Raw genomic sequence first — 12,279 nt, forward strand, 5'->3', positions numbered from 1 at the left:
CACGACTGAGGTGCCCTTGAGCAAGGCACCGAACCCCCAACTGCTCCCCGGGCGCCGCAGCATAAATGGCTGCCCACTGCTCCGGGTGTGTGTTCACGGTGTGTGTGTTCACTGCTGTGTGTGTGCACTAAGGATGGGTTAAATACAGAGCACTAATTCCTAGTATGGGTAACCATACTTGGCCACGTCACGTCACTTTCACTTTCATATAGACATGAGGGTGAGTAATTAATGAGTATTTTCATTTTTGGGTGAACTAACCCTTTAACTTCATACTTTTTTTTTTTAAACAATCTTTCATTACAGCCTGCTTGTTCTTTTTTTTTATGTATTGTTATAACTATATATACTGTATAGGTGGTCATATTTTTATATACTTGTAATTCAATTAAAAAAAGTAAAAAATACTGATCAATGAATCAAAACATCATGACTCATTCATATCTCCTGCATGCACAAAATTTCAATGCTTCTTGCTATAAATCCATAGAGTGACATCTCACTCTCCACTAAAGAGGGCCTAGTATCTTCTGTGCTCATAGCAGTGGTCAGAGGGCATCTCTGTGATAAATGAGCCGGCCGCTCCATCAGAACACTCAGGCCACACAAGATCTGCACTCACTGCAGGCTATGAGTGTGATCTACGCTTATTGACAGATTAGACTCACTGCATGTGGTTGGGACCATGAAATATTCAACAGTGCCCATGTTTATAAATAGCATGTTGATTATTTTGTGCTGAGAATGAGAATATAGGTTTGAACAGTGACATCAATATGAGTTCAAAATTGACTGGACTAAATAAAATAAAAGGTTGTGCTTCAGACTAAAGACTAAAGACATGCCAGAAAGGGTCATGAAGAGTATCAACAGCAACACCTGTCAGTCAACAGTTGGATGGCACCATCTGTCCTGCGCAGCGCTGGCAGCCTATCAACCGATACGATCAGAAAGGCCCCTTAGAATTGATGGATCTACTAACAATAGCTGAGGATTCTGGGATACTAAAGCATGGGTAAAAAAGACAGTGGGCTTAACAGATATTGACTGAGGAATCTAATTAAAGCGTAGACACCCTGCATGTTTATTTTGCTCATAAACTCTGTTTGTCTGAACATAGATAAACAGGGAAATTTATGGGCCCTAAAGAGATTGTCTGGATAAAATAAAGCAAATAAATATATTTTATATAATAAATGTACAGTCATCAAATTGCTTATGTCCTGGACAATATTACTGACTTAAACTGAATACCTGTACAAAAAAAAAGTGGTAACCTGCAAATTACTAGAGCTATTTCTACCGAATAAAAACTTAGTTTTGTTGGTATAAATTAATGTATTTAGGATGATTCAGTTAAATAATATTTTTGACTTAAATAATTTAGATGCTATGTAGTATTGAATCAACCAAGCATCATATTAACTAAATCAGTTTATTAGACTATATAAATGGATGTTTCATTTTATGTGAGTTTACATGATTATAAATGTATTTTTACAAAGTATTATGGATTTCTTTATGTGCAAAAACGTTTTATGAGAAAAAAAGTGCACTTTTAAAAGTGGAAACAACCTGATCTGTAGATTGGTGCAATTCATTGATCAGTAAGATCAGACTCTGCCCCCTGCTGGAGTAGGACTATCAGTGAGGCCCTCGCATTTTGAATTGCCTGAGAACACCTTTTCAATTACACAAGCAATATTAAAACATATTTACCACTTCTTTATCAGTCATACGATTCTCCATAATCCTCTTATAAAGTGCCGAGCCACAGGTAATGCATTTCACTGTTAAGCTCTGAAGTTCATTTATTTCGTTCATTGAACCATATGTATAAATCACCTGACATACTCCATTTAATCATGGGATTTAAGCCAAATTAATTCCTTAAGTCACTGTAAACAACATGGAATTATATTAATCTGCATTGTTCTTTATATGATGGGATGGTTGGGTCAATCATCTCCATGACTCATGATGATCCTTGACTTAATATTTATAAATCATGCTTAAATATGCTTTCTTGGAGATTATTATTCTCTAAAATGCTTGGTTTGATGGTGATGACAGCAGTGCCAAAAACAGAGATCATTATAAAACCTGAATTCTTTCATTACTGCTTGTTCTTTTTTTTTTATGTATTGTTATAACTATATATACTGTATAGGTGGTCATATTTTTATATACTTGTAATTCAATTAAAAAAAGTAAAAAATACTGATCAATGAATCAAAACATCATGACTCATTCATATCTCCTGCATGCACAAAATTTCAATGCTTCTTGCTATAAATCCATAGAGTGACATCTCACTCTCCACTAAAGAGGGCCTAGTATCTTCTGTGCTCATAGCAGTGGTCAGAGGGCATCTCTGTGATAAATGAGCCGGCCGCTCCATCAGAACACTCAGGCCACACAAGATCTGCACTCACTGCAGGCTATGAGTGTGATCTACGCTTATTGACAGATTAGACTCACTGCATGTGGTTGGGACCATGAAATATTCAACAGTGCCCATGTTTATAAATAGCATGTTGATTATTTTGTGCTGAGAATGAGAATATAGGTTTGAACAGTGACATCAATATGAGTTCAAAATTGACTGGACTAAATAAAATAAAAGGTTGTGCTTCAGACTAAAGACTAAAGACATGCCAGAAAGGGTCATGAAGAGTATCAACAGCAACACCTGTCAGTCAACAGTTGGATGGCACCATCTGTCCTGCGCAGCGCTGGCAGCCTATCAACCGATACGATCAGAAAGGCCCCTTAGAATTGATGGATCTACTAACAATAGCTGAGGATTCTGGGATACTAAAGCATGGGTAAAAAAGACAGTGGGCTTAACAGATATTGACTGAGGAATCTAATTAAAGCGTAGACACCCTGCATGTTTATTTTGCTCATAAACTCTGTTTGTCTGAACATAGATAAACAGGGAAATTTATGGGCCCTAAAGAGATTGTCTGGATAAAATAAAGCAAATAAATATATTTTATATAATAAATGTACAGTCATCAAATTGCTTATGTCCTGGACAATATTACTGACTTAAACTGAATACCTGTACAAAAAAAAAGTGGTAACCTGCAAATTACTAGAGCTATTTCTACCGAATAAAAACTTAGTTTTGTTGGTATAAATTAATGTATTTAGGATGATTCAGTTAAATAATATTTTTGACTTAAATAATTTAGATGCTATGTAGTATTGAATCAACCAAGCATCATATTAACTAAATCAGTTTATTAGACTATATAAATGGATGTTTCATTTTATGTGAGTTTACATGATTATAAATGTATTTTTACAAAGTATTATGGATTTCTTTATGTGCAAAAACGTTTTATGAGAAAAAAAGTGCACTTTTAAAAGTGGAAACAACCTGATCTGTAGATTGGTGCAATTCATTGATCAGTAAGATCAGACTCTGCCCCCTGCTGGAGTAGGACTATCAGTGAGGCCCTCGCATTTTGAATTGCCTGAGAACACCTTTTCAATTACACAAGCAATATTAAAACATATTTACCACTTCTTTATCAGTCATACGATTCTCCATAATCCTCTTATAAAGTGCCGAGCCACAGGTAATGCATTTCACTGTTAAGCTCTGAAGTTCATTTATTTCGTTCATTGAACCATATGTATAAATCACCTGACATACTCCATTTAATCATGGGATTTAAGCCAAATTAATTCCTTAAGTCACTGTAAACAACATGGAATTATATTAATCTGCATTGTTCTTTATATGATGGGATGGTTGGGTCAATCATCTCCATGACTCATGATGATCCTTGACTTAATATTTATAAATCATGCTTAAATATGCTTTCTTGGAGATTATTATTCTCTAAAATGCTTGGTTTGATGGTGATGACAGCAGTGCCAAAAACAGAGATCATTATAAAACCTGAATTTAAGAAATTGTACACATAATTACCAATTAACGGACAAATTTGACATTTTTAGAAAATGTGCAAAGTGAAACTTCCTTGATTTGAACACTTCGATATTGTAGAGGAAAATTGAAAAAAGGTAAAAACTCAAAATGAACTTTTCCACACTCTCAAACAATTAAAAAAAAAAAATTAATACATGAAATAAAAGCAGGTTTTCTTTCAAATGATTCTAGAAGAAAAGTTCCCCTAATTGAAGAATCTTAAACAAAACACCTTACTAGAAACTAAATGATTTTGTCAAGTATTTGTTCTTATGTCAGTCTATCAAATAAACTTATGCCAAACCTGAATGCTAACCATAACCAGCCTGACTGGTACATTAGCATTGTTGTTTCATGCCAACAAGGATGTTGATCCAGGAACATTAAGAATAGACACGATCAGCCTTGAGCACTGATCACTGACACTGTCAATCACAAGCTCTGACGTGCCATAATTTAGTGAAAGACCTGCCTGAGAGCAAGACTTTACAGAGAAGCAGGGGTGTGATTTAAAAACCCTGCACTGGAAACGATAGAGACGCATTATAGCATTTATGAGGGTGGATTTAAATGATCACTGGCAGAGCTGCTTTAGATGAGCTCTCCAGGTCATGTGATTTTGAGGAAATTGAAAAAGCCCCGGAATTAAATAGACTGGTATATTGGCATGTGGCAGGAAACGGATGATTTGTTGAACTATAAAGTGAAATGTAGTCCAATATTCATCAGGCTCCAGCAAATCACTGGATGCATATGCAGGCAGTGACTCACTGGATGATTAAGCTGAGTCTTTGTGTTAAACCGTTTGGTTCTTCTCATGATACTGTTTGAAATGCAAAGAGCATCTGATGTGACTGTGTGTGTAACTCAGATAACTCCTTTAGGGGAGGGGCTGAGAGAAGAACCGACAGATCAGCATGATAAATGAGAGGGCAAAAGAGGCTATCGCCAGAGATTTGATTGTCTGCCAAAATTTTGTAATGAAACTTTGTCATTTTGTGCTAGTGATGCTTCAGAAAGAATACAGTATTAAAAACTGTAATCAGCACTTAAGATCCATGACAGTTGATGAGTGCAGTTTTTCCTGTGTTGTTGTATTTCATGATGAAAGAGGAAGTTTGGGTGGGATGTTTTGTCTTTGAAGTAGCCTTACATCACCTATAATTTCGTCAGCTGCACACTACACTACTGTTCAAAAGGCTGGGGTCAGTAAGAGTTTTATTTAAATAATTCTTTTATTTAGCATTAAATTAATTAAAAGTGACAGCATTTCAATTGCAAGTATTTCAATTAGAATCAGCATATTAGAATGATTTCTGAAGGATCTTGTGACACCGAAGACTGGAGTAATGATGCTGAAAAATCAGCTTTGCCATCACAGGAATAAATTAAATTATAAAATATATTCAAATAGAAAACAGTTATTTTAAATTGTAATAATATTTTTACTGTATTATAAAATAAATACAACCTTGGTGAGAATAAGAGACTTATAAAAATCTTAACAACCCCAGACTTTTGTGGCAAGTAAAATAAATAAATTAATTAATTAATTTTGTCAACATACACTAACAAATATGAATTCATAGCTAACAAACACGCACAAAACCCCACAAAACATTAACATAAATATTTCAAAATCTTTGTAAAGGGGAAATATATCTGTCATTTTTGTTTTCTGTAAAAATGCTCACTTAAAAAAGACCCTTTCTCTAGTACAGACTGTGCAAACAGAAAGTGACAATATGCCTATAAATGGCTTTGTTTCAGTTAATGCATAATGTATTCCATTTCCATCTACTGTGATGCAAGATGTGAGTATTGGCCTATTGAGCTCGCCAGCACACAATATGGCTTGGTCCACTACTGCATTGCCATTGTAGTAACAGAGAAGCTGCAGTGCTACCTGCAGCCCCACTGGAGGGCAGATGGGTGCAAACACCAGCCAATGACAGAAGAGCTCCGTTTCCCCTCATGCTCAAGCACAGCAGGTGAATGCATGCAGACCTAGCGCAATCTTCTAAGTGGCTTGAAACTGCAGTGCATTAAGAAGTTCTAAGATGAATTGAGAACCATAGTAGCTAATTAAATAGAAAAAGTCTCTCCATCTTACTGACAAGCAATCATAAATGATTTACCAGAACTTCTAGCTGCTCTATAGGGCAAATCAATGTCCTTCTCAAATGCATGTAAAATACTGTCTCAGCTAACTAACATAACGAAACAAATGTTGAAGGGGAGTTCACAAAAAAAAAGTTATTTACTAACCCCCTAGAACTTTTTGTGTATTATTTGTCCATACAATGAAAGCCAATAATGTTTCATTCATACAGTTTTGGAAAATGAGAATGTGAAGTGAATGATGACAGAAATGTCTTTTTTTTTAAACCTGAGAACTTAATTTACAAACTTTCTGTTTATGAGTCAAGGCTATTCACAGAAAAAAAAAAGAAAAATCTATGGCATGATGAATTATTAAACAGACTATCAGTTTCTTCATGGTCGGTTTTCTCAGTAACCATGGCAAGGCCACGTGCATTATTAACATGTACAGGAACACTGGAGGTGAGGCTGATGTTAACTCACAGATCAACCTCTTTCCGGGTCTGTTCGCTGTGCCTGGGCTCCAGGGGAATCATGGAGCAAAACCGGGGCTAAATATTTCCATCCACCAATGAAACTGAGGGATTAAAATCACCTTTTCTTTGTGGACCATGTAAGCCGATGCAATGGAGGAGGCTTTGTTGACACCGGAGGATGGAAAGAGGCAGAAGAGGGTGAGATTCCGGGTGGCCTCAGGGAACAGCGGGCGGGTTTTGAAAGAGATGTTTAAGGATGAAGGGCCGTCGGATTCCCTGGATTCAGACTGCACCAGCAGCTCCGAGGCGGACCGGGCCAGCACTCCATCCACCAGTGGGGAGGCGAATGGACACCTGTGTGGATTCTTGGGGTCGGAGTTGGATGACAGTGGAAGTGAGCCTGATGACTTGCTGATGTTTGCAGGAGGAAGAGACAAAGTGTTGAGTACCAAACGAGTGAATATCCTCAGCAAAAATGGGACGGTTCGGGGAGTCAAGCACAAAGTTAGTGCTGGCCAAATACTCTTTGATAACTTGGCTAAAAACAATGGGGTAAGTCTTTGAGGGTCAGTTTTTTCCATCTAAAATCTTGACAGTGGATGTCAGTGCACATTAGCTCTGATGAAAACTGACATTAAAATAATCAGACTTTCTTTAATATTGACAGCTGCTCGGAAGCTTTGTGTCCTTAACAGGGTCGGAGCCTCTTTCCTCAGCAGCTATTGGTTACAGAACATGTTCTCTTCTCTCAGGCTTTGGCCAGAGAAACGAGCTGTCCCACTGAGCAAGATCACTGTACGATTAAAGATTAATGATGCATTTCTTTAAGTGTTTTGGCTAAGCTAATCATCTTAATGTATTCTCAGGACCTCTGCTTTGTAGTTGAGCATTGAAAAAGTTGCTGACTGCTTTTGTCTGATATCAGATGTAATTCTATATCTTTTTTAACAGAGGGTAAATAGGGGATTAGACGGACCAATAAAAACTACATATAAGGTCATTATTTAAATAATGTAATACATGACGCCTATCAAACAACTACGGAGCCCATAAGGGGCAAGGAGATTGAGATAGAAAGAATAATTATATTTCGATGCTTTTGCGTTCACTCACAAAACTTGCAAATGCAAAGTTTCTTCACAGCAAACAAAGAAACGTTTTGTCAATGTATCCATTAAGTTGTGAAAATATTATTTCTGATGTTCTCGGAACATTTAAAAAAGTCATTAAAAAAAAAATGTTTTAAAGGGTTAGTTCACCCAAAATGAATTGCTCACCCGTAAGACCTTCGTTCATCTTTGAAACAAATTAAGTTGTTTTTGATGAAATCCGAGAGCTTTCTGACCCTGCATAGAGAGCAACGCAACTGAAATGTTCTCAGGCCCAGAAACGTATTAAAATAGCCCATGTGACATCAGTGGTTCAACCGTAATTTTGCGAAGCTACGAGAATACTTTTTGTGCGCAAAGAAAAATTTCTTTTCTTTGCGTACTTTATTCATCAATTCTCGTCCTGTTCTCCGCCATTATCGAGAGTACACTGTAAAAAATGACCGTGAATTTAATGGTAAAAGACTGTAAAAATGCTACAGTAAAAACCTGTTAAATGGTTAACGGTAAATTCCCCTACTATATATGGTGAAAAACTGTATTGGACATTACATGTATTGGACATTAATTTTACGGTTTGTGTGTTAGACCTAATGTTGTTAAATGAATGTTTATTGCATTATTTCAGTTTCATGTGTGTTACCATGATGGTGTTTGGTGTTTGTGTGAATGACACTGTGCACCTTCTATATATGTTACTATTTAAAAGCTGCTTGTGATAGGTTTTGGTTCATCATGTGACTTTTTCATCACCACCTGCATTTGGTGGTTATCAGTGTATTACAAGGTACAAAACAGATTTCAGTACTTCAATAGGTTGGTATATTAACATTATATCAGTTAATGAAATTACGGTATTTAACTGTAAATTTAAGTTAAAACCTAAAACGTTGCTACCATATTTTTTACGGTAAAATTTCGGCAACCACAGCTGCTGGCTTTTTACCGTAAATTTTACGGAATTTTTTTTACAGTGTACCATGATGCATGTGCGTGCTGCTGCTGACGTAGAAAACGCATTCGCTGCGCCTTGTTTACGAGCAGAGGAAAGCACCTACGTGTGTCGTGGTAAGTTACTCTCGATAATGGCGGAGGACGGGACGAGGAGGAGAAGAACTGCTGAATAAAGTCGTTATTTTTCTTTTCTTTGCACACAAAAAGTATTCTCATAGCTTCGTAAAATTACAGTAGAACCACTGATGTCACATGGACTATTTTAACGATGCCCTTACGTTTCTGGGTCTGGGAACATTTCAGTTGCATTGCTGACTATGGGTCAGAAAGTTCTCGGATTTCCTCAAAAATATCTTAATTTATTTTCCAAAGATGAACAATGGTCTTACGGGTTTGGAACAACATGAGGGCGAGTAATTCATGACAGAATTTTCATTTTTGGGTAAACTAACCCTTTAAGATTATCTTGATTATACAAACGTTAAAGGAATATACAATTTTATTATTTTGCAAAAATTATGGTAATGTTACCGATGAATGTTTTTTGAATGTTTTGAAACAAGTAGTAACTTTGAAATATCATTAGACAAACATCCAAATGAAACATTTCAGAAAAACGTTCCATGAATGATTATAAATAAATTTTTTGTGCTAACCTTTAGAGAACATTATAAAAGACCAGATAACTTGGAACAAATGTTCTATTAACGTTACTGAAAGAATGTTAGTTCCAGAACGTTAGTCAAAGTTCTGTCAATGTAATCACCATTACCTGTTAGCAGGGTAGCTGCAAAAATGTCAGTTCTGAGAACAGTTCATTTTTATTTAATTTTTTTGGAGATGACACTTTTAGTTTGATAATTTGTTATCTAATGCAACGACATCTGTATTTTCTGCTCCCACAACACTGTATCATGTTTATCCCAGATGGCCTAACAAGAAAAGCCATCACCATCTTTGTCAGCATGTTTCAGTATGTCAATATAGCAAGTATATAAACTTTTTATGAGCTGCTATTTGATGTCAGATAAGGATGGTGAGAATCATTAGTCTGACAATAAGCGCACAATAATTGCACTACTGCAGATTTATTGGCACTTCATACTTTAATCTTAACAGCTGACTCATGCTAATGCCTAGCTTACAATGCTACAGTATTTGCACTTGGCTTGTAGTTGTGTTCTTACTGGAATTTGAGGATTAGTACAATTTTCCTCAACTAGAAACATTTATAAATTGCTTGTAATACCACATCAACCAAACCATAATGTAGTAACTAAATGCTACAGTTGCATTAGAAAGTCCATCCTCTAGTCTCACTTCAAAATGTGTGAAGGTTGAGTCTATTTTTGCTCTTTGCTAAGAAAAACACCTTCACACTTCATGAGAGCTGTTCTTCTAAGAAAGGTCAATCTCAAGAAGAGTGACTCACAAAATCAATAGATGCTGCCTGCTGCCTCATGTTACCTGCAAAAGCTGCTGCAAACGTTGTACAGACTTAGAAAGCATAAAATACATTTATTATGCTTCTCAATTACAGTTAAAACCATACTTTTAAAATGAAGTATATTAAACTGATTTGTTCTTATTTCTAAAGGTTTTGTTGCAGATTAATTAGCTTACTCTTGAAAGCAAGTGAGAAGTGTCATGATGATTAGATTGAAAACTGAGAGAGCCCCTCTCATCTATGCTTTCTTTGGCCCTCTCAGCCAGAACTGACTCTAGAGTTCGGGCGAATTGTAATCTACACCACCAGTTTTCGAGTGGTCAGGACTACATTTGAGCGATGCGAGCTGGTCCGAAAGATCTTTCAGAACCACAGGGTGAAGTTCATAGAGAAGAACATCGCTTTGGACAATGAATATGGGAAGGAACTGGAGACACGCTGTAAGCGAGTGGGTGAACCTCCCTCACTGCCTGTGGTCTTCATTGATGGACACTACCTAGGGGTCAGTGTTCACACTCATGCTCCTGTTTCAAAATTCACGCCATTATGCTAATGCTTGAACCCTTAATAATGATTTGCGTATGTTTTGCACATTCAGGGTGCAGAGAAAATACTCGCAATGAATGAATTAGGGGAGCTTCAGGATCTCCTCACCAAAATAGAGGTAAATATTGATATTTTACACTAAAATAAAGGTTTCATAAGGGGCTTTTTGCAGCAATGCCAAAGAAGAACCATTTTGGGTGAACTTGTTTTCTTAGTGTGAAGAACATTTTAATAATAAGAACCCTTTTCCACTAAAATAACTTTTTGTGCATTGAAAATGTTCCTTGGATGTTAAAGTTTCTTCATGGAACTATAAATGTCAATAAAGAACGTTAATTATTTAAGTGTAGTATAAACCAAAAGTCTACATAAAAAGATATATTTTTACCTTTTGGTTCCAGATGCTCAAGTAAAGTCAAATCTGGTTTATTATCATAGTTTATTCTGTAAAAGGAAACATTAGCACTTGTGACAAGAAAGATTTATTATTACAGTTCATTATAGCTCTTTACACAGACATACATGCATTATTTATCAGTGATTAATATTATTTACATTACATTTATGCATTTGGCAGGCACAATTTGCTATACAGTGGCTTCTCAAACATAGTGAATGTCAACAATTTCAACATAATCTTGAGGCAAATTTGTAACTATTCTACATTTTCACAAACTCCTATGAATTTATGCAATCTCATATCGTTTAGGAGTGGACCTTCACGCTTACGTTTTTTTAAAAATTGTTCGTTTTTGTATGATTGACATTGTATACATTCATAAGAAATCGCCACTATGTAAAATAGTTACATCTTTCTGTGAGATTGGGTCCCATCAATAATTGCAAACGCTTTCAAAATAAAACAAAATAAAATAAAAGTACTAATAATAGCAAGCTCAAAATATTATTGTGCATTTATAAAACCAGTGTGCAGAACAGCCCAAAATAATAGATAAAGTCAAGCTTGCATTTGTCTTATTTTATTAAATAAATAAAGCATCACTCAGGTCAGGTATTTCATTCAAATGCACTCACATTCTTCTCTCTGTTTCTCTGTCTGATGGTAGAGGGTTCAGCACCCCGACACATGCCAGACGTGTGGGGGATTTGCCTTTGTCCCGTGTCCTATGTGCCATGGCAGCAAAATGTCTGTGTTCCGCAACTGCTTCACCGACTCTTTCAAAGCCCTGAAGTGCACAGCGTGCAACGAGAATGGCCTCCAGCCCTGCTCCAGCTGTTCTCACTAAGGTCCTCTTCAAGTGCCTGCAAACCCCTTCCCAGCAAAACCTCCACCCCCACAAGCCATGTATAAAACAAGAGACACAGAAAGAACTGCTATTTGTGAATAAACTGTTTTTTTTTTAGAAAACTCAATTACATGTCTACAGATGTAGTTTTTTTTTTTTACCATATTTGCTATTTGATGATGATTAATTATCACAGTATGAGGCTTTTTTTTGTCACATGCCAACAGATGTCTGGCAACATTACCTAATCGGACAGCATGGACACTGTCTGTCACTGTAAATAAATATAGCAATTAAGTAAATTAACTAGTAGTTCAGAGAGGCATATCATCTTTCTGAACCCTATGATCCCAGCATGAGACAAAATTCAAAGCATTATCTGGTGAACATCAAAACAGGTGACCTACCGAGAGAAAAAACAAAAACAAAACAAAAACAAAGGACAAAACCC

At 36.2% G+C, this 12,279-nt stretch overlaps 1 protein-coding gene across 1 annotated transcript; it reads left to right on the plus strand.

Moving 5' to 3' along the window:
• The first annotated feature begins 6,675 nt into the window (after positions 1-6,675).
• On the plus strand, positions 6,676-12,279 carry LOC107756434 (glutaredoxin domain-containing cysteine-rich protein 1-like). The gene is made up of 4 exons (XM_016573534.1): positions 6,676-7,077; positions 10,298-10,537; positions 10,634-10,699; positions 11,649-12,279. The coding sequence occupies exons 1-4, from the start codon at positions 6,676-6,678 to the stop codon at positions 11,826-11,828; spliced, it is 888 nt and encodes a 295-aa protein (XP_016429020.1). The 3' UTR covers positions 11,829-12,279.

Source organism: Sinocyclocheilus rhinocerous, unplaced genomic scaffold (genome assembly GCF_001515625.1).
Source record: "Sinocyclocheilus rhinocerous isolate Xijiao unplaced genomic scaffold, SAMN03320098_v1.1 scaffold111, whole genome shotgun sequence".
Classification (NCBI taxonomy): domain Eukaryota; kingdom Metazoa; phylum Chordata; class Actinopteri; order Cypriniformes; family Cyprinidae; genus Sinocyclocheilus; species Sinocyclocheilus rhinocerous.

What these genes read in the sequence shown, in the direction of transcription:
- LOC107756434 (XM_016573534.1), top strand. Translation starts at nt 6,676, where the DNA reads ATGGAGGAGGCTTTGTTGACACCGGAGGATGGAAAGAGGCAGAAGAGG. An exon ending in ACTTGGCTAAAAACAATGGG is followed by an intron (nt 7,078 to 10,297) that starts GTAAGTCTTTGA and finishes TGGCCCTCTCAG; the next exon opens with CCAGAACTGACTCTAGAGTT. An exon ending in ATCTCCTCACCAAAATAGAG is followed by an intron (nt 10,700 to 11,648) that starts GTAAATATTGAT and finishes GTCTGATGGTAG; the next exon opens with AGGGTTCAGCACCCCGACAC.